The sequence below is a fragment of the Phymastichus coffea genome, unplaced genomic scaffold (assembly GCF_024137745.1).
Source record: "Phymastichus coffea isolate CEN01 unplaced genomic scaffold, Cenicafe_Pcof_1.1 PCOF00017, whole genome shotgun sequence".
Lineage (NCBI taxonomy): Eukaryota > Metazoa > Arthropoda > Insecta > Hymenoptera > Eulophidae > Phymastichus > Phymastichus coffea.
Genome location: NW_026706828.1, coordinates 81,536 through 105,535, shown reverse-complemented (window position 1 = coordinate 105,535; position 24,000 = coordinate 81,536). Strand labels below are relative to the sequence as shown.

The window sequence follows — 24,000 nt, the reverse complement described above, 5'->3', positions numbered from 1 at the left end:
AATATAGAAAACAAATAGTTTTCAATCCAAGTAAAAAATAAAAAGTTACACAAGAAAATATGAGTAAACCGTTTAATAATTCCATTCCATTGAATACTGAAAATCAAAATATCGCTGTAAATGTTGCATCTGTAACGAAGAGTAAATCTAATATAACTCAACCGATCGTTGCAGATTCTAAAATTCAGGCAGTTCAAATACTTTCATTGAATGAACAAACGGGTTCTTAAACATCATTATAATCATCAACGTCAGATCTTTCATTTCGACCGAAGCACTCCAGCAGATATAGATTACATTATATTACTACTGAGATGTACTTCGTCAGAAAAATATTGTGGCATTTGTAGTAAAATTAGTAATAAATCTTGAGTACCTTTTGAAGCTAGAGTACATTGTTATTAAAAGATGACAATTTTTATACCGAGCAGTGCACGTATTTATCCAGAACATTTACTAAATAATAGGATTCACCAAAATAATTTGAACGTGATGAAAATATGCTCAAAAAGCATATTTCTCAAGTAGGAGTTTTAGAGATAATAAGGATGATTGAGGGATTGACAATCGAAACCAATACATTTTTATTAAATCAAGCTGGAGAGTTTCAATTGAGTGATGATCGTTTGAAAGCTCTGAATGGATTGACATTTCTAGAATTGAAAAGAATTGAATCACGGATGAAATCATCAATTAATTCTCAGATTCGAACCCTCAGTGAAAGTTTAATAACTTTTCTCTTTAAGTTACATACCAGAGGTTCGAACAAAATTGTAACAGAGTCGGCCTGCAATGCCGATAAATTTACCACTATTACCAATTATTTATAAAGGGGGAAGGCAAGGGAGGCGGTGTATCGCTCCAAGCAAAGCAGAAAGGAGAGCTACAGGCAAAATAATTTCACACACTCAATTTCGTTGATAAACCATTTATTACAAACGCACTACCTCGAGTGCCGACGAGAGTACAAACCACTTATTACTAATAACACGCAAACTTATTCTAAACGAAATGACCGGCACGTTAGCGCCATGTCACCTCGTTAACCGGCTCAAACGACAACTTATATTAAACACTGCCGAAAATTACGCCGGCTCGGGGAAGCCTGGCGTAGCAACGCGAACCGTGAAAATCGCCGAGGAAAAGGAGAGATATAAAGAGAGAGAGGAATAGATGACCTGACCGATATCGGCGGACGTCGCTGTCGCTGGCAGTCCAGAAGGTGCCCCACCGGCGGCTTGGATGGAAGACCCTTGGCTGCTATGTAGCCGGTGATTTGGCAGAAGAACCTGTCGGGTACCGTCTTGATGCGGCTTCTTGCAGGAAAACCTCCTGACTGCTGCGTCGCTGGCAGAGAGAATCCCGCCCGGCCAATCTATCGAGGACTGCCGACTACTTGTCCAACAAAGGGGCAGGCTTCACAGCGATGGTCACCAAAACTACTGCCGATTACTCTCGCGTGCGTGCGCGTCACTGTCGCGAGTGTATGAGAGCCGGCTACTCACGCTTTCTCCCACCACTCGCCTCTTAATCGGCGGCACGTGGCAATGCCGGTCGCGACAAGTGCCGCGCGCCAAGCCCAACCACTAGACTAAAGCTTCTTTCTCTTTCTCTCTCGCACTCTCAATGTTCGATCGCGTCGTCGCGTCCCTGGCCTCGTCCTCCGCTCTCGTACGTTGCTGAAAATAAAAAAGGGCAGGCATCAGGCACGTGATAATAACGTGCGTTTGATGCCAGCCGCGTGCCTTCGCCCGAGAGAGAGAGAATACAGGCATACACGGTGTAGGCTATGACCAGCCTACACCGTCACAAAATTATTGCTACTATTTTCAATTTGGATCATAATCAAAGAGTATCAGATATTTGCAATACTGTCATAGAATCTTTTGAAAAAGATAATTTGCTTACATGTTTTGGCATGAAAATAGAAATGACTCATGTTGAAATTCAAGAAGCGAGGAGGAATTTGATACATAACAATACATTGTTAAATAGAAGGAATCTATTACAATTAGGTGATGATCAATTAGTTTTGATATTAGACAGCACTTATGTCAATCAAAAAAGCAATAATAATGAATATCAATTCCATTCATATTCACGACAAAAGATAGCATTTATTAAACCATTTACTGTGAGTGCCACTGACGGATATGTTGTGGACACCTGCGGTCCTTATGAAGGCACAAAAAATAATTCAGAGATAACGAAGAAGTTATTAGTGATACCAGTAGTTTTTTTAGAATCATGAAAAAGGAAGATATAATAATTGTTGGTCGTGGATTCCGTGATGGTGTCAATTAACACAAGCCGACAGTTTTTAGACCTAGAGAGATCAGACATAGTGTACTCGAAGGAATTTGTTACGCTGAATCGAAATTTGGTCTTAGAATTTATCCATCCCCCTCAGTTTCTAGGATATCCTAACTTAAAAGTGCACTGTTTTTGAACTCTTCTCACGTCACTAATTTCCATTTTAGTCAAAAACTAAAAAGAACATTCGAAAAGACAAGTTGTCTACTTTAAAAAACACTACCTTATTTTTTTAATTAAAATTTTTGAAGCGGAGATATTGTTCTTTGTAATAGAGAAAATTTGAGTTTTCAATGGTACGATGAACTGTATGAAAAATCATCTGATGTGTGTAAAAATAGATTAATAATTCATATATAATCAGTAAATTCCAGTTAATAATGCAATCTACTCAGACAACACTTACAATCTTAAACAATTAATAAATTTAAAATGTCTTTGGCGTCAAATCACGAACCCCAATTGCTGAGTTATCCAATAACGTAAAACATACATGAAACAAGAATTGCGAACATTGAAAGTCAGAAATAATATGAATTCTTTACACTTCGACAGGTTAACGTCAAACTGAAACCTTAAGAACCCTAGATTTCTTACACCAATGACAGACTAATCCTCAAATCAAACTCCAAGAATCTTACTTATTTTTTTTATTTCAAAAAACGATATCTCCCCTTTAAAAATTTCAAATAAAAAAAATAGGTAGTGCTTTTTTAAGTAGATAACTTGCTCTTACGAATGCTTATTCTAGTTTTTGACTAAAATGGAAATTAGCGATGTAAAAAGAGTTCAAAAACAGCGAAAAACAGTTTTGTTTGCACTTTTAGGTTAGGATATCTTAGAAACTGAGGGGTATGGATAAATTCTAAGGCCAGATTCAGTTTCAGCGCATAAAATCCCTTTGGGTTAACTAGATCCGGTCTCTGGATCTGGATTTTCGTCAAATTTTGTTGGCCTGTGTTATTAGAAGATAAAGGATTTATTGTCAAGATGCCAGCTTTAAAATATAAAAGGAAACAGCTTACAACATAAGAAATTATGTATCACGCTTCGTGACAAAATTACTTTGGGTTATTGATGTTGTTCATGGACAAATAAAACAGAACTTTAAACTACTTCACCATTATTAGACAATAAACTACTTCCTAAAGCAAAGGTCCTTGGGCGAAATGCTTTTCTTTGAACAACAAATATGGAAAACGATTTAAGACCAATGATAGCATTCTGCCAAAATCATAAGCAGAATGTTAAAGCCAAAATACAAAGAAAATACTCTCGCAAAATAAGTGTAAAAATAAAATTGTAGTCGGAAAACGGAGCCATTTAAGAAACTTAATTCAGACAATCTTGACGGTTTTCCGAAAATCGCCAAACGAGATTTAAAAATTGTTTTTTCTGGAACTTACAGCTTACAAAGGCAATATCATACTTGGCTGAGATTTCAGATGCGGATGAGAAACTCCAACTAAAATATCTCCAGGAGCATAATATCATTGCTTTTTCAATAAGATTACGTGATATTAACAGTAAAACATACAAATGCTACATAGATTATAAATCTAACACAGACGGCTTCAGTGGAATCAAAAGATATACGTATAATTGCCCTAACGGGCTGAGGTCTATCGGTTGCTGTTGTCACGTAGCTGCTATAATTTATTAGTTAGCTAATGTAAAGTATCATTCTAAAATATTTAAGCCTACTGAAAAATGAACGACTCCTTTTAGAGAAGAAACGGTCGAGTTTGGTAGAATTAATGATATTGAAACTGAAAATGAAAGTGAGAAAGAATCAGTTGTCGATGAAGCTAGTCTAAAAGAAACTTTTTATGAGTATGAGGAAGGAAAGCCAAGAAGTGATTCCAACGAAAACTATGATAGTAACTAAAGTGATGAAAATTAAGGTGATATTCCTAAGTTGTATTTAAATATATTTTATAAACAATAAAAGTTACTTATGAAAAAATCAAGAACTTATTTTTATCTAAAACGTCTGAAAAAGTTACTTTTATTAATTTGTCGTACATTATTATACTATTTTCTTATTTGAACTATTTTGACTATATGAATACTTGCATACACAAAAACATACACACATATGTATTCGCATATGCATACACAATATAAAGTGAACTTTACTTACGTATATGTAGTATATACGAAAGCTATATATCTCAGATAGTTGATTTTACACTCTTATAGTGTACACCCTTGGACGGCATATTTCAAAACTAAAGTAGTTCGGAATGAATTCTCATATATATTTTATTATACCGGGTGTTCCAGACCATCCGTACAGCCATTTTAAAATCGAAAATTCGTGTTTTTGTGAAAAATATTTCAGATGAAAGTTGTTTACGACAAAGGGAGCCATCTATCTGTATAATTAGTTTTGACCTTGAACATCGTTTTCAAGGTCATTTGAAGGACGAATTGTTTTTTTTAAATGGGAACCCCTAATTTTGACATCGGATTCGAAAAGAGCGGGAAATTTTACGTCTACAAAGATATTTAAAAATTTTTTTTCATGGCCTTGAGAAGGTCGATTTAAGGTCAAATGCTTGAAAAACTGCCTAAAAGCGTTTTTTTAATTTTTAAGATATCGAAAAATGACCTCTACAAAATTTGTTCAGAACAGAGTGGGCCACCCAATGCACCAAAAACCTTTTATCTTTAACCTCATTTTGAAGGTTATTTCAAGGTCGAAGTGTTTTTTGTAATGGAAACCCCTCTTTTTGACCCCGGATTCGCACATAGCGCGAAACCCGACGTTTGGATACGGTATTATGTTGAGTTTCGATTGATCCACGACGTGTTCCCAGTAGAATTTAATAAATTTAGCCCGAAACATTTTGTAAATGTTTCGCAAATACTATTGGATTTAAATTTCACATGATCTTAGGGATGAACGTCGTGTATCAATCGAATCTCCACATAATACCCCAAACGTCGGATTTCGCGCTATGTGCGAATCCGGGGTCAAAAAGAGGGGTTTCCATTACAAAAAAAACTTCGACCTTGAAATGACCTTCAAAATGAGGTTAAAGATCAAAGTTTTTGGTGCATTGGGTGGCCCACTCTGTTCTGAACAAATTTTGTAGAGGTCATTTTTCGATATCTTAAAAATTAAAAAAACGCTTTTAGGCAGTTTTTCAAGCATTTGACCTTAAATCGACCTTCTCAAGTCAATGAAAAAAAATTTTTAAATATCTTTTTAAATATCAAATTTTTAAATATCAAAGGAAACAAACCTTACTACGTTCACGTCGTTGTTTCTGGGTAACGCTAAAAGTAAGAAAAACCTTTTCAAGGTCAACATTTTCAAGCTCGTTGTAATATTGGGATTTGCTATTCATGAGAAAAGGCTAGCAAATAGCAATCATAGGATTTTGTAGCATATGACCTTGAAATTCCTTTCTCAAGGTCATGAAAAAAATTTCCTAAATACCATTTTGGACGTAAAATTTCCCGCTCTTTCCGAATCCGATGTCAAAAATAGGGGTTCCCATTTAAAAAAAACAATTCGTCCTTCAAATGACCTTGAAAACGATGTTCAAGGTCAAAACTAATTATACAGATAGATGGCCCCCTTTGTCGTAAACAACTTTCATCTGAAACATTTTTCACAAAAAAAAGAATTTTCGATTTTAAAATCGCTGTACGGATGGTCTGGAACACCCGGTATATATGATTCTCATATATAATTCTCATATATTTTTTGACAAGAAATCGAATGGCAGTGATTGCAAATACGTAGGATACTTTTTTTTGTCGATAATGTACGAAAAATCGTGAAAAATGGTATTTCGGACGAAAGAAATCGCATCGATATATTAATTTAAAAATACACGTTTTCATGTAATTTTTAACGAGAAATCGAATGATATGGGTGAAAAGTTTGCAAAATTAATATGATATACCGAGAATTTAAAAAGAAAAGGAAAAAGTCGCAAAAAAGTACAATTGTTTGATAAAAAGTCACTTTCCAAAGGCTTTTGTAGGTTAAAAATATAATTAGAAGAGCATGTATCTTTTAGAAAATTTCCTCAGGTATAAAACTAAAGAAATTTCGTCTAAAAATATTGAGATATGGCTATGCTATAGGGAAAAGAATGAAAAAAGTCACGAAAAATGGTTTCAGGCATCTCATCTTACCCCAGCTTCACCCTATAAGCTGAAGATTTGGAAAAAGACTTTTTTTTTTATGCCAAACGCGGCCCCACAATTTATTTATAATTTATTTATGAAAATAGCTTGGGGCCGAAATCAACATTGAAACTCGGCTATACTCTTTGATGGTATTGATTTGTTCATTACTAGTACACTTTTATCTTACAAAAGAGTTAAACGTTTTTATTTTCGCGTGGCTCATTACGATTTCGTTCGGAGTCTTATAATATATGTCCAATTCTCTCCGCAATCGAAAAAAAGACCAGCAATGACTCGCCAACTGGCGTGATAACTAATGTTACCGACCAGTGGGCTAATTACTCTTTCAGCTTCGCGAGTCGTTCCTGATCCTATTCAGTAACTCTCGCAACAGCGTAAGATAGGAGGACTGTCTGTCTTCCACTCTCGTGATGTACTTTTGTCAAAAGCGCATATTAGGTGGAAGACTATACGTGTCCCTCGCTCTCAGCAGGGAACGGCATCGACTTACATGTACATTTCGTTAGAAGGTCGATCCATACCGAAGCTGCCGAGAGTGAGGAACCGTGCAGTTAGCCGCTTGCGTGAGAAAGACTAAAAATCGTACATAAACTGCTATTTCGGCAACATTTCAGCGTGCGATATCTGGCTTGCTTAGGATGTAACACCGTACTACATTTCGCTTCCCTATATTGCGCCTATTTTATCCGTCAGCGTGCCTTCTTACTTATTTCTCCTTGGTTCTCTTTCCTATTGCTCTGTCTTTTTTACTTTTCTGACTTATCTCACAACGATAAAAAAGTGCGCACGTTAAAAGTAAACTAATAAGAATTAATTATTGAGACGCAAAAAGTAAAGTTATTCAACTTATTAAAAATACAAACCAAAAAAGTCAGCACCTGCAAGAGAATAAGTTCTTTCCGTATTTTCAGGGTTAAGAATCGTTTACATGAATTACTGCAGCAAGATCGAGAATTTTTAAAAGTTGACAAAGAACAGATAAATCCAACCAATGCTTTGAGTATAAATGCTGCTTTGGATTTCGTAAAAAATCCAGTGAGGTGCTGTCAACACGTACATTTATTGATTCAAAAGTTGATGGATATTGTTAGGATTAAAAAAGACGATCCTAAAACTAAAGGTAGTATCATCTTCAAATTAGTAATACATTTAAATTAACTATTTGAAATCGATATACTTACTTTATAAACTCTTAATTCATCAATGATAGTTATAATTTTACTTTATTTTTATTTAAATTTGCCACTTTTTTCACTAGATAGTAAAACTTACATGAATACACAAAACACTGTAGTACATGAAAAATAAAAATAAACGAAAAGGAAACATTAAAGCACATATATTGTTTCATAATTGCAATTTATTTTAGGATACTAACTTTGTATAAAATACTCATCTCCAACAATGTAGTTGGATTGTCTTGTATCTATTTTTGTATTCAGTTTCTTCATCTTTTTTTAATGTTCATGTTTAGATTTTTCATAGTGCTGCTGAATTTTTTAAATATTTTAAAAACTACATATTTGTAACATCTTGAAGTAATAGTATGACAAAATGATTCTGTGTCTGGTTATGATATTGAAAATATTATATTTCATGGCTTGGATTTTATAGTTCTCCGATATCGCTTCCAGTATGAAGTGCTCCTTCATAGATATTGCCAGATATGAGCTCTTTGATTTTCTGAGTACATTTTTTATTAATCTGTTTTGATTTTTCTGGATGCAATTTAATGTATAACCATACGCTCCTTCTCTAGCAATAATACCATAATTGGCAATGTTGTGACGAACATAAGTGGGTAATTCTTGGCTATTTCGATTGACTTGTAACCCTTAGGTTACGGATTTTTATTTAATTTGGCACAATTGTTGTACACATAAAAGTGAGATTTTTTCCAAAATTTGATGACGATACATTAATTATATCAAAAGTTATTAACAATTAAAGAAAAATGATAAAAAATTTTCAAACGGCTAGATTTTAAAATCTAATAAAGATATCGAAGTCGGATTTTTGTCAAAATACTTATAATGTCTTAAAATTTCGAAATAATTACAACAATAAACAATACATTTTTTTTTCGAAAGTTATTAACTTTTTGTTTAAACAATTGCTAATATCTCAAAAAGCATATTTTTTTGAAAAATACTTGTTTCTGCGTGTTCGTGAGGATTTTTGCTATCGAAATCAGTCATAAAATTCAAGGATCCGACATTTCGGAAGGCGTAGCCATAATCAAAAGAAGATGCTTCGGTGTACGGTCGCAATGGCAGCGGGACATCTTCGTGACCTTGCGATGAGGCGTTTTCTTTTAATTAGGGCTACGCCTTCCGATATGTCGGGCCCTTGAATTTTATGACTGATAGCAAAAATCAGGAACATGCAGAAGCAAGAATTTTTCAAAAAAAAAATATACTTTTTGAGATATTAGCAATTGTTTGAACAAAAAGTTAATAACTTTCGAAATAAAAAAATTTTATTGTTTATTGTAATTATTTCGAAATTTTAAGACATTATAAGTGTTATGAAAAAAATCCGACCTCGATATCTTTATTAGTTTTTAAAATATAGCCGTTTGAAATTTTTTTTATAATTTTTCTTTAATTGATAATAACTTTGGATATAATTAATGTATCGTTATCAAAATTTGGAAAAAATCTCACTTTTATGTGTACAACAATTATCCCAAGTTAAAAAAAAATCCATAACCTAAGGGTTACAAGTCAACAGAAATAGCCAAGAATAACCCATATGTTGACACCTTCGTATCCATAAATTTGGCAAGATTCGCCATTAAAAAAATATGTTTGATTTTTTTACTATATACGAGGTGTGTTCAAAAAGTAACGAGAATTTTTAAATTTCGCGGGTTTAGAGAGTCCGCTTGTATAAAATTTTTTTTTATTATGTTGGTACACATGCCCCTGAAGTACGATAAAATTTTCAGCAATATTCATTGCTTACTTTTTAAGTGGCAGCCGCTAACGTTAGACGTGTTTTTCGAGCTCGGCGATTTTCGTTTGTGAAAAAAAATGGATCAAAGAATTTGTATTAAATTTTGCGTAAAAAATGAAATAAAGTGTAGTAAAGTTTGTCAAATGTTAACAAAGGCATATAGTGAGTCTGCTATGAGTAAAGCAAGGATTTATGAGTGGTATAAGCGTTTCCAAGATGGCCACGAAAACGTTGAAGATGACGAACGACCCGGACGCCCAAGCACATCAACAACCGATGAAAACGTGAAAAAAGTGAAAGAAATGGTTATGAACGATCGCCGAATCACAATCAGAGAAGTCGCTGATGATGTTGGCATATCAGTTGGCTCATGCCATCAAATTTTTTCGAATGTTTTGGGTATGAAACGTGTGGCAGCAAAATTCGTTCCAAAATTGTTGAATTTCGAACAAAAACAGCGGCGAATGGAAGTTGCTCAGGAGTCGCTAAATGAAGTCAATAACGATGCAGAACTACTAAAACGTGTTATAACAGGTGACGAAACATGGGTTTACGGATATGATGTCGAAACTAAGGCTCAATCGTCCCAATGGAGGCATTCTGGATCGCCAAGACCGAAAAAGGCTCGACAAGTGCGGTCGAATGTGAAGGTTATGCTCACTGTGTTCTTCGATTTTAATGGCATAGTGCATTATGAATTCTTGCCACAAGGTCAAACAATCAATAAGCAGTACTACCTACAAGTTCAACGTCGTTTGCGTGAAGCAATCCGAAAAAAACGCCCGGATTTGTGACAAAACAATTCATGGCTTTTGCACCACGATAATGCGCCTGCTCACACTTCATTGCTTGTTCGTGAATTTTTGTCCAAAAACGAAACTGTAACGATGCCTCAGCCTCCATATTCGCCAGATATGGCTCCATGTGACTTTTTTCTATTTCCAAAAATAAAGAGAACATTAAAAGGCCGTCGTTTTACAAGCATAGATGACATTAAAAGCGAATCGCTGAAAGAGCTAAAAGCTATTACAAAGATCGAGTTTCAAAAGTGTTTCGAGGATTGGAAAAAGTGTTGGCATAAGTGTATTGTATCCGAAGGGAACTACTTTGAAGGCGACAACATTAATGTAGATGAATAAATAAATATTTTTTTCATAAAACGAAAATTCTCGTTATTTTTTGAACACACCTCGTATTCTATATGATGTTTCCATTCAAAACTGTAGTCCGTTATAATACCTAAATATGTGTAACGTTGTATTATTGCTAAAAGATAGTATTTATTTTATTTAATTTATATATTTATTTCTAGAGTCAAAAATACATCACTCTATAAAAATTATAATCTAGTTATTATTTCTAGCGTATAAAATCCTTTCCATGGCATTAAGTCTTGCCGGGCATATGAGGCCTACAGCACATGTTACTCTGTAATACAAAAACATACCTTGTTATTGGTGTACAGAGTTACATTTAATATTTGAAGATCTCATCCTTGGCATGACTGAGTTGAGGAAGAAAACCTCTTTTTGAGTCGTTCACTCTACTCATCCTCCTCATTTTCGGCTGCTGATGCTGAGATGCTTGGTCGATGATTGTTACAGCAGGGAGACGTCACTTGATGTGCTCCTCATCTTCAACGATCTCTTTGGAGAGAGGAGCATGAATCGGTGAGACAGTGCTTACGTACGTGTCTCACCGACTTCTTCTTTTCAGGAGCCTCTCTCTGCTACGTGTGGCGAGCAGCTCAGCCCTGCGCACTACATCAATTTTGTTGTAGTGCGCAATGTCCTCATCCCGGAACCGCTCCAACTTCTTCAATATGTTGCTTAAACGCAACGTGCTCAAGAAAGTATAGTTTACATATTCATCCTACAAACAACAGAAAAAATATTAATAAATTAATAAATTAATAATTAAAAAAAAATGTAGCATAGAAAACTGTCGATCGAAAATTGAGCTTAGAGGTCTATGTAGAGTAGAAGGAGACTGCGTCATCTCGTCAAAGATGGCTCTTATCACCTAAAACAGAAAAAGGAGATATATATAAATTTGTATATTATATATATGTATACACACACAGACACACATACACACACACACACTTTATCTCCCATGATTTGGAAGCCAGCACCAGCAGGATTAGCAGCAGCAGCAGCAGCAGTGAGCACAAGCGTAGCAGCAGTATCAGCATAAGCAGCAGAAATGTGCACCAACAGGAACGAGCATCAGCAGCACAGCATCAACACAGCATCAGCACAACATAACACAGTATAGCACAGCACAGTACAGCACAGCACAGCAGAACCATCAAGAGCAGTGAGTACAGCAAACCAGCTAGTACTAGCAACAGTAGCAGTAGCAGTAATAGCGACCACCAACCCAGCAGCTGCAGCAACAAGGAAAAATAAATAAATTTTAATTAATAAAAAAAACATTAAAAAAATAGTTTGTTTATTTTACAAAAACTGCCATCTTTATCTCCTGATTCTTTATGTCACAAACTATCTCTTTCATTCAGAATCAGGATACAGGTGATAGTTTTAGTAAAATAAATAATAATAAAATTTTTCTTACCGTTACAAGATTTGCTGGAGCTACTACTACTGCTGGAGTTAATGCTGTTGCTGTTACTGCTAGAAGATACTTCCTAATGACTGAGAATGATGCTGTTTAAGCTCGGCCTTTTATAGCCAGATCCCTGAACTCCCATTTCTGTTTGCAGCGCCATCGTCGTTGGATCACTGCGCAGACGCAAATATTCTCTGCAGCGCCGTCACCGCTATTTCACTGCGTCACCGTGAATTTCGGGCATAAAAGTCTGAGCCTGACCAGTCAGAGCTCATTAGCTTTCGGTTACTAGAACAATAGCAGGAACAGCAGTAGTAGTAAGAGTAGAAGGAACAGAAGGAGCAGAAAGAGCAGCAGTAACAATATGATATCGGTAAAGTATTACTCAGAGACAGTAAAGCAGCTCTGGGAGGTAGTGGGGCTGACAGATCTCAACCCTGAGGTTTACACGAGATGGCTTGATATCCTGAATGAGGCTATCAAAGCACTACATCTATTTACGTTGAATGCTGACTTGAATAGATAAACGAAGATGACACAGATATATAAGTCATTTTCTTTATATTCAAAATAGACACAATGGCTGTCTGAGATTTGGTGGAGCATTACAGTCCAGTAGAATGAGAATTTTGTGTGGATGTAAAAGGTAGAGGCTAGAAAAAAATTTGCTTAGGTCGGAGAAGTGGTCAACAATGAACCCTATCAGTGCTCCAACATGAAATGGTAAACTTCTTTAATTATTAACAAAAATGTGAAAAAAAACACGAAAAATGATGATTTTCTTTTTGAAGTGAGTTATATTTCAAAATCTATATGTTTTAGCGAAAAGTTGTACGGTAGCTTTTTGTTCCTTATCAAATTTGCTACAAAATAGAAGTTGTCCGATAATCGTAATTGCAAAATTACCTTGGTTATGCTACGTGCAAAAAAGCGATAATCGAAAAAAAAACAGTCCATTTTGTCCAATTTTTAAGATTTAAAAAAAATGCCATCTTTTAAAAAAATCACTCATTTTTTTATGCAAAGTAGAAGGTCTGATCTACAATATCCGACCTTAATTGAAAAAATATATGCATTAAGAAAGTTAGGATTATTAAAAAAAAGAAGGTAATTATTCTATTTTTAATTAAGCCTATCACGGGGCAAAAAATAAACTTTTCATCACATTTTATTGCGCAGTCACCGTTTGAACGTCGAGCGGAACGGACGTGTTTGTATTGCGCTCTACTCAAAAATCGAAAATATGAGTAACCAAGAAAAGTAACAGTTAATTCAAATAAATTTATCAACGTTAAAATAACAATAAAATAAAGGCCAAATGGCCACACATGTAGGGGACACAATGTCTACATCCAAACAAAAACAACACAGAGAAATGGACAACTGTAAGTGGAAAATGACAAAAAAATAGCCCAGACATTCAAATACCAAACAGAAAACGTCAAGCCCAGCTATCAGATTACTGGCTCAGTCAAACCACCAATAGATTCGAGATTTTTGAAGATAAACAAAAAAACAGAAGAAAACACGGTAAATAGTGATATAAACTCCTTAAAAATTAATCACTTTCAATTTTGACTACAATATAGAAAACATATGTCCATTTTAAAATCTCGTAAATGAAATAGTAAAAGATAACTACACAATAAAAGTTATAGGACAAAACAAAATAAAAATCCAACCGTTAACAGCTGAAAAATATCTGCCTATAGTTAATAGATTAAAAGAAAAAAACCCTCAATTTTATACATGTCAGCGAAAAAAAGATAAAGGATTTAAAGTAATTTTGTGAAATATGCATCTTTTCATGAACATTAAGGATTTGAAAACTGCCATTGAGGAATTCGAACATAAGGTAATCAGCATCCGGGATATTAGGTACCACGTGACAAAAATACCGTTACCACTATTTACTGTAGAAATTGAGTAAGACTACAAAAGCCAAGACATTTATAAAGTAAAGAAATTGCTGAATACCGTAATAAAATTTAAACCCCCGAATGGCAAAAGAGAGATCCCACAATGTCATAACTGTCAAGAATATGGGCATACGAAAAACTATTGCTTCAAGATTGTGACACTAATGATTAAAATGTAACGCGTTTTGGGGAATGGTAATTCCCACGAGCCATGCAAGGGCCCGTGCCCAAGCGCCGTATCACGAATTATTTTTAAAGGGGAAGGTAAGGGAGGCTCTTTCGCTCCTCTGAACGGTGACGATGGGCCTCGTCACTAAATTGGCGTTTTGGGCTTCGGATTGAGAGGAAAGGAATGACGGGCTTACACAATAATCACTCTCGGTAACCGTTAACAATATTTATTCTCTACGTTTAACAATAAAGAGCGACGACGCGAGATCACGCGTCGTCCTCAACGGCTGCGTGCCTGCGCTCGTGCGGGGGCACGGTACAATGATTTGATATGGTTACAAAGGAGGGACTCGTTCTGATCGTGAAATTCGCCGTACTCGCGGAAAATCGCAAGCACTTCGCCGACGCGTCGCGCACTCGCGAATAGAGAGAGAAAGAGAGAGGGAGAGAGAGACAACCTGACCTGATGAAAGCTGCTGGCAGGAATCGCTGCTAGTGCTGCTGGCAGGAATTTCTGCTGGAGCTGCTGGCAGGAAATGCTGCTAATTCCACTGCAGGCAGGAAATATTGCGGGAACTGCTGGCAGGCTTGTGGCAGGCTCGGATGGATTCCTCGATGCTCCAAGAATCGTTGGAAATTCTCTCTGTGCTGTAATCTGCTCGTCGTCCTCTGATTTCTTTGTCTTGATCTGACTACTTAGCTTTCTCTCACGTGTGCACTCTCGGCCGTCAAATCGATCCGGCAATCTCATTTCGGCTTGAACTCTCTCCCCTGATCGTTTGCGCGGCGGCTCGAGCAACGCCGGCGGCTTCGCACTCGCGAGCTGATCGCCGCGGGTCACTCGCGCTCGCTTACCCTCTACTTGCGACACGTCAATCTCTCTCTTTTCTTCTTGCCCCAATCACTCTTGTTCCCAATTGGCTCCCAATGACGATGCCCGGCTCAGGTATTGGTCCTGAAATAAAGCGGTGCGAGCAGCGGTATCGGTTCGTAATTTTCAAGCGTTCGCCAGGGCAACAGCGAAGGAGTGAGGCTGCGAGAGAGAGAGAGAGAGAGAGAGAGAATAGAATAGAATAGAATAAGCTTTATTAAGCCGTGGGGTATAACCCCGTAGGCTATGAGCAGAATACAATGCAGATACATTAATTTAGAGCGCAGTAACAAGCGATAAAGTTATACGAATAAATTGTGATTTAAGATGAACATAAGTTAAACAATATAATTAAAGAGAATGAGTGTGAGATTATGAAGCATACATAGCAATAAATGATACAATATTCGCATGAGATGGAAAGAATAGAGATATGTTGATTGACAATAGGTTAGGTGACAAGATAGATGAGATCACAGAGCAGGGCGTACTAAATGCGATGTGATGAACTTAAGTGACTAGTGGTGAACAGGCAAGCATAACACAGTACGTTATGCTGAAGAGGCCAGAATAAACACTAAATAAAATCACCGGCCAAAGAGGGTAATTGGAGCCAGCAAACAAGTTAATAAGCATGGTGGTCAAGCAGATTCAAGACTAAGAACTAACTCGTAAAGCCTGGAGAGATGACGAAGTGACTGTGAAGGTCGATTGTGGATCAGGGTGGAAGTGTCGGTCGGTGTTACAACTTGGAATTGAATGGGGGAAAATTACAGACCAGGTAGCGACCAGGTGATAAGAGGTACTCTGATGAGGAAGTGAAGGCGGAGACGTTGAAAGGAAGAGGGATAGAAGGAAGTTTCAGGAGCAAGGGGAGATTTGTGAGGTGTTCGGCGTCCACCCTGTGGCGAAAAAGGAGCTGTTCGATCACCATAAAATAGTCATAGAGCCAGCGCCTGAGCTCTACATAGCGAGTAATATCAAACTCAGTTATGGCCAGCTGGTTGAGAAGATACATGCCATAGGCCGCCGCCGAGAACCTCCAAGCCTCAGTTCTTGGAGCGGGATAGGAGAAGGCCATCGGGGGATTGCGGGAGGAGTGCTTAAGATTAGGAGGATTTGGGGTTTTGACATAAGTCGTAAGGTAGCACGGGTGTTGACAGCATACGGTTTTGTATGTGCGAAGGATGAGAGAGATGTTGCGCTGACTCTCAAGAGATAGCCAGCCTAGACGCAATCTATGGAAGGACACATGGAAATCAATGTTTGGTGTGGGGATGAAAGGTATAAAGCCTGTAATAAATCGGACACAGGCATTGAAAGCTGTTTGAAGGGCCAGGGTTCTGGACTTATCAAGGTGCATGAAGGCTATGGAGGCGTAAGAAAAGTGGGGAAAGATCAATGTTTGAACCAGGTATTTCCTTGTTTCAATGGTGAGTGATTTTCTGTAAAATTTAAGGGAATTTAGACCAAGGTGAACTCTCTTAACAATGTCGGAGATGTGGGGTTTCCATTGAAGGGTCGAGGTGATAGTAAGTCCAAGGCTTTTGACCGATGATGAGAATGGAATCTCAACATCATCAATCTTGAGCCTGGACAACGAGTTTAGGTCAATAGCGAGGACGTGAAGTTCGCTACCAACGATCATGACCTTTGTTTTGGCGACGTTGAGTTGGAGACCGTTCGCTCGCGCCCAATCCGCCACCGCCCGCGCATCCAATTGGACCTTCTCAAGCCCCTCAACAATCTGGGAAGGGACGCAGTGATGGTAAATCTGAGTATCATCAGCATAAATTAGATGCTTGCAGAAAAAAAGAACTCGTGGGAGGTCATTAATGAAGATGGCAAACAGTAGCGGACCAAGGACGCTTCCCTGCGGGACACCCGTCCGGGCACGCTCCCACCGCGAAACAGTGTCCCCATGGTCAATGACAGCTTGCACCCTGTCGACAAGATAGCTAAAGAACCATCGTAAGACAGAGTCACCAACGTGACAAGCTCTGATCTTATTAATAAGCAAGTCATGTGGAATTCCGTCGAAGGCCTTTGAAAAATCAAAAAGGACAAGGATGGTAATTTGCCTCCTGTCAATGGCAAACCGCATGTCGTCAAGGACGCCCACTAAAGCAGTCTCCGTAGAGTGTCCCTTACGGAAACCAGCCTGTCTGGGATCCAGAAGGTCATTAGCTTCCAGGTGGTCAGAAAATTGTCGGTGCAATAATCGTTCAAGGATTTTTGAAGGTTCAGACAACTGTGCTATGGGCCTAGTATCAGAAGGAGACTGGGGTGATCTGACCTTGGAAAGAGGACGAATAAGGGTGCGCTTCCACGTGGCCGGGAAAGTAGATGTTTCAATGGACTTGTTATATATATCAGTAAGGTTGCAAGCTACGGTGTCAAGTCCAAGGAGAAGCATCCCTCCCGTAAGTCCATCACAACCCCTGCCCCTAGAACGCAACACCCTGATCTCGCTCTCAACATCAGCCTGTTTAATTTTTGAAAAGACAAACGGAGGAAAAGTAAAGGTCAAATGCAAGGGGGAACTGCAGATATTGTCAAATGTAGTGAGGGTTAGGGCTGGAGATCTGTTGACAACTGTAGCAAAGTATTTATTGAGTTCGTCAGCTGAGAAAAAGAGCAGTGGTGACGGCAGGAGTCGTTTGGTTAGGCCGATGTCATGGAGAGTCCTCCACTTGGATTTGGAGCTATTGGCGTGTTCAATATTATGACGGATATGGTTGTTTTTCCCAGTATCGAGCTCGTTTGAAATGGCAGTTCTTAGAGAGCGATACTGTTGAAGGGCTAAGGATGAGTTGGAGGCTCGAAAGCGTTTGTAGGCTGCGTCACGGATCCGCATTTGGACACGCAGCTTATCAGTCACCCACGGCTTCTTTTTGGAGGAGATGGTAACCAGACGAGAAGGGGCTAGTTCGTCAAAAGCTCCACAAACCGCAAGGGTGAAAGTTCGCTCAAGTTGATCGACTGAGGGAGTGTCTCGACGAAGAATATCACCCAGGTAATCCTGGGAGACCGAGAGCTTGGTGGTGATAAGAGAGTTCAGGACAGATTTATTAAGACGATGGAGAGAACGGGAAGCAAAGGTTTTAGGTTGTTCCTGGGGCGAGGAAAAAAGTATGGATAGCTCAATTAGGTCATGATAAGGTACAAATGGGGAGAGAGATTTGGTGAAGCTAAGGATGTGAGTTGAGGGATTTGTTATAAAAAGATCCAGCGCTGTATGTGTGGTCACTCCACTCTCAGTAATGGGATGGTGTGTAGGCTCGGTGGAGACAACCCTAAGTGCATGTGAATCAATGAGATCGCGCAATGCCAGGACGTGTGGAAGATGTGATGTAAGGTCGGAGTTGAAATCACCAGTGATAATGACATCATTGAAGAGAGGAAGAAAGGAAGAGATGGTGTTGAAGAAAAATGATGGGATTTTGGCGGATGGACGGCGGTAGACAATTGCAAATAAAAGTTTTAGGTGGCATTTATTTTGGATTTCGGCTATCATGAATTCGGGTGAGTTGTTAAACGTGGGATCAGAGGCAGCGAGTAATTTTACTGTCAAACTATTGCGACAATAGAAGCCAACTCCACCACCCTCCTTGCCCTCGCGATCCAGTCGGAAAAAATTGTAATTGGCTAGTACGAGGTGGTCATCAGAGATGACATTACAAAGTTTGGTTTCGGAGATGGCAATAATGTCATATGAACTTGTATGTGCCTGTGCTTCTAAGAGAGAGAAATGCCACGGTACGTTTAGGCCGTTTATGTTGATGTGCGCAACGGTGAGGGAAGATCGAGATGAGATGGAAGTGGTAACAGAATTATTTAGTGGGACCGTTGAATGTCATGAAGTTTGAGCTGGGTTACGGGTTGGCGACTGAGAAGAGGAGGCAGATAAAGTGAAGCTTGGTGTATTTCCAGGCGGTCGGATATGAAGATCAGAGCGAGGGAGTCGGGGATCATGAAGGGGACCGCTAAGAGGAGCGGAAGGCGCGGCCGAAGGGTGAAGGTGGCCTGGGGCTCCCACCGAGGATGCGACTGGTTGGCGAGATGCCAGCCTCGGCAAACCACGTAGATCAGCCTCAGAGACAATAGGGATCAGCTCTGATTGCGGCGTGGCGCGGCAGAAGACCCGCAAGTTTCGCACCACAGGCCACGCGTATCCGAGGTCGTCACTCACTTTTCTGGCCTTGGATAGCAGCTCGAAGACAGGCTTGGGGTAGATTGGACGCAGTAGTACTCGTATACCACCTCCACAGCCAAAGATCGTCTGGGCAGTATGCCCCTTCAGTCTGGACGAAAGCTTGATTATTCTGTCCCGAGAGGATGGCGAATCCAGCAGGAAGGTGAAGGACTTCTTTCGTGCACTTTGGGTCGAGTGAGAGAAGGACTGCGACTGATCCGTGGGCGCAGTAGAGCGAGAGGCAGCGGTGGGATTCCACTCCCTTGTCGCAATGATCGCAGGGAGGTTGTGCTCTCCGCCAAAGCCCAGCGCAATGAGGACAGAAGTAGCGGCCTGGAAGAGGGAACCTTGAAATTCCGCTGGTAACCCATGGACCAAGATTTCAGGCTCGTCGACTATTGCGAAATGGACGTCACGCTCGCGAAACTCATCCTGCGTTTTAGTCCAGAGTCCGCAAAGTTTCTCAAAGCGCTCAGAATTGAGTTGGGCTTCCCTCGCATGCCGCTCCGCGTTAAGCTGCGACTCCCTGCGGAACCACTCAGGTGCCTCAGACATTGCCGAACAATCGGAGTTCCGACCTGTAGTCGGAGGTAGCTCAGATCTGCAGGCTTTGGTGATCGGCAGCGATGATGGCTGAGTTGGTGAGGCTAGACGTTTCCTGGCGTGTGTAATAATAGAGGGGGAGTGTCCTGTTGGCGTAGCGAAGATATCCAAGACGGTATTGGCTAAGGCAGTATCAACCTTCGGCGAGCGGTTGAGGCAGCAGTTAAATTTTGCGGAGTTGTGATTGGCTGGTCTTAAGTTGGGTGAAATGCAACAGCTATAGTACAGGGAATTACAGGAGTTACAGAGGAGGAGTTGATCAGGTCGTCGCACGATCAATCCACACTTGGCACACACGCGGCTTGACATAAATAGGCGAGATAGGTTTAGAAAGAAATGAAGTGTCTATAATAATTTGAATGTTCGCGCGCAATTTCAAGTGGCGCGGATGCGCACGCAACCAACCAGCTATGATAAACTCGGTAGAGTGACCTCTACCGAGGAAAAGCGAATTATCACAGAGGGTGTGGCGGGAAAATCAAATTGCGCGCGAAAATGATGCTCTCAGTAATGCGGAACGCGAAATAGAAATTAGGGGGAAAATTTGGCGCGGAAAATTCGCAAGATGACGCAACCCGACTTAAATATACGTTATAACTTAAGATTAAAATGAATGATTATGAAAATAACAATAAAGATGAAGATGTAAATTACACTAGATGAATCGAGATGAAATGTAGTCTTAAAAATTAAAGTGATCGATTACAGGTTCGCAGTAATGACAAATAATAAAGAAAAATGAACAATACAAGTAGTGGCAAAATGTAGGCAGCACAAGATATTCCTCACTTAACCGACGAGAAAATAGTTGTTCTAGCGATGATATTCGTTGTTGGTAGAGCTAGAACGGCCAGGTAGGTGATGAGATGTCCTGGTGCAATTGTGATGCAGAAATTGATTCAATTAGTAGAGTAACGTATGCAGTGTTGATCCAGGTGAAAGAGGTTAGGTGATGCTGGTTGCACAAGTAATGCAAATTCCAGGGCAGAATGCAAATAATTATGCGTAAAACAGCGTACACTTGTTAGCCCCGTGGAAGATGCACTACCTGGAACAGTTTGCTCGAAGGTATGATGCCAGATGATTAAATAAACTGAATTTGTTGAAGAGCCGTTGAAAAGATGCTGTGATGCTTACCAGAGAGAGAGAGAGAGAGAGAGCGAGCCAGACTGGGCCCCGTCACAATAATACAATATGTATAAAATATGCAAAGCAGCACGTAACACAAAACTGTACTATCAAAGAAAAAATTAAAGAAGTAAGATGTGTAAATTGCTAAGGAAACCACACTGCAAGCTATGAAGGATGTCCAATTCGCAAACAACTGCAACAAAAATTATTTCCTAGGCTGAAAGAAAGTTACATTAATAACAGTAAATAAGAGCAACCAAACATTAATACTAATACTAATTCAAATTTAAATACAACAGTATCAGACCAAACATGACATATGCCCAAGTGATATCAAAACAAAACAATCAAAACATAACAACAGCAGAATTAAAAGATTTAAATTGACAGGTAGAGCCAAATATTCACTCAAACAACGACAATAACACAAATAAACTTGAACATATAATGGAACAGCTAATGCGAAGAATGGACACTATGTTAAATCTTTTAACTGTTCTAGTTAACAAAATAGCACAATGAACAGCCTAAAACTCGCTATCTGGAACGTAAATTGACTTATTCAGAGGCACCTGGAATTAAAAACATTTCTAATCTACGAAAACATAGACATCATGTTGATTTCAGAAATGCATTTTACAAGTAATAACTATCTTAACATACCAAATTATACTGTACACAAAACGAATCATCCGCTTAATAAAGCACACAGAGGTACTGTGATCACAATCAAAACAAAAATAAATCACTACATCCACTCACACATTAGCGAAATCAATCTACAAGCAATCAGTGTAAACATTACAGACAAAAACGGACCGATAACAATATCAGCTGGTTACTGTGCTCCACACAAAACAATTACTACAGAAAACTGGACAGACTTTTTCAAAGCTTCAAAACTTGGTGGCGATTACAATGCGAAGCATCTGTGGTGGGGATCTAGATCATCAACTCTAACATTTAGAGGCAAAGTCTTCTATGAAATAGTACAAAAAAATAATTTCATCTCGATATCATCTGAAGAACCAACATACTGGCCTACAGACATAAACAAGCTCCCGGATTTGATTGTCTTTGTTATAGTAAAGGGTATAAACAAGAATTATTTTGTAGTGTCATCATGCTTAGACTTGTCATCAGAATACTCGCTGATATTGATTACATTACATCAACAAGTATTTAAAAATGAATATGAACAAACTAAAGTTGATTGGAAAAAATATGCCTTCTATATAGAGGAATTCATAACGTGTAACATTCCTCTTAAAACAGCCACAAATATTGAAGACAGCATAAATTTAGTCAATCTCCTACTAATTAAATCAATAAGTAAATACTCTGCAGAAATAAATAACAATAAAACACAACAAAATACGTCCAATAAAATAGCCCAAAAAATAAAAAAACGATCGTTAAGAAAAAGATATCAGATAACCAAATCAAGCTAAAATAAAACAAGATAAATAAACTTAACAATTGTTTTCATGCGTCTCTGCTATTTTCTTTCTCAGTGGAAAGTAGTAGAGATTGTCTTAATACCTAAACCTATTAAAGAATCAGAAATGGTGACTTCATATAGATCGATTAGCCTTTTCTCAGCAGTCTCTAACATTTTTGAAAAATTCATAGTAGCTAGAATTAACCCAATAATACTAAATAGAAAACTTATCTCCGATCATCAATTCGGTTTCAGGTGTAATCACTCTACGATCGAGCAAGTAAACAAATTAGTATTTGTTGCGAGGAAAGCCATCGAAGATAAACAGCACTGCACTGGTATATTCCTGAGTGTTACACAAGCTTTCGACAAGGTTTGGCATGAAGGGCTGCTTCATAAGCTGAAGACTTTTTTTCCGGTACCCCACTAAAAATTGTTGCAGTCATATCTACAAAATCGAGAATTCCAAGTTGAAATAAATACATACATAGGTCTTGCTAAGACCTTTCAAATGTTGTAAAACATAATTGATTTTATTTGTTTTTTGTACAACTTGTGACGTCATAAACAAATTGTTTTTTTTTTAATTTTTTCACATCAACTTCGACCCTGATTTATTTATATAACGGATTCTACGATGGAAAAACTGTATAAGCCATTCGATAGAGCTTTCAAAAAGCTACAAAATCCATATCCGGAAAATTTTTTTACCTTTATTTTTTATGAGCTATATGGTGTTTTATACAAAAACAAAGATTTTCAAAAAATCGGCTGTATTTTTTTTATTTTCAACTCTAAAGAAAAAACTCTCAAAAGAAAAAATGTAGTATTTTGCAAGAGCTATCAAATGCGCCACTCAGAATTAAAAAAAAAAAATTTTTTTATTCACGTTTTTTAGAATTGAAATTTTTCTAGAAAAAAACTGAAATTACATATATTTAATAAAATTAGTAAGTAACTAGTATTTATAACTGAATGGGCTTACAAACAATGATAACAAGATACATTTATTGAACCATAATTTATTACTTACTCAGAATAGATTAACATAATTTGGTTACAATTTTTCTACAAAATTTATTTATTACAACGTTTCAATAATAACAGAACAATAATAATTTCATTTTTTATAATACTAATAACGCTTGTAATTAATATATAATCTGAATATAAATTTCAGTTGTAAACAAAAACGAAACAATACTAATTATTTAAACGTTTTTTTTGATCGAAATGTCCACCTTTGTTTGCTATAACTACTTTACAAATTCGAGGCATTCGTGCTACAAGTTTCTCTAAAGTTTCTGCACTTATTTTTTTCCACTCATTTTCTAAGATATTCTAAAGATCCTTTTGGGAAGTAGGTCCTACCTTCCTTACAGCTAGATCATCCAACAACAGTTCGATCAGGAGAGTACGGTGGCCATTCCATCACAACTAATTTTTTTTTTCTCCAATTGAGCAAGATAACTTTTACATAACTTTGAAGTATGCTTTGGGTCGTTATCTTGTTGGAACGTAAATTTGCGACCAATTATTCTTGTTCCGGAAGATACAACATTTTTTTCAAGAATTTTTTTGTAACCTTCTTTTTTCAACTTGCATCAATTTTAAGAAGGTCACCAACCTTAGAATCACCAAAACAACCCCATACCAT

General features: G+C 38.0%; 1 protein-coding gene across 6 annotated transcripts in view; it reads left to right on the top strand.

The window, feature by feature from the left end:
- Positions 1-22,797, top strand: part of LOC131675209 (inositol hexakisphosphate and diphosphoinositol-pentakisphosphate kinase-like) — a 650,144-nt gene extending 627,347 nt beyond the window's left edge. For 5 of the 6 annotated variants that reach the window (XM_058954119.1, XM_058954118.1, XM_058954122.1 and 2 more), the window contains one exon: positions 7,395-7,721. In XM_058954119.1, coding sequence (XP_058810102.1) covers positions 7,395-7,641 — 247 coding nt within the window. In that variant the 3' untranslated portion in view covers positions 7,642-7,721. Of the gene's footprint in view, positions 1-7,394; positions 7,722-22,598 lie in introns of those variants that run through there. The other variant, XM_058954120.1, reaches the window with a different exon arrangement.
- The last annotated feature ends 1,203 nt before the right edge of the window (positions 22,798-24,000 follow it).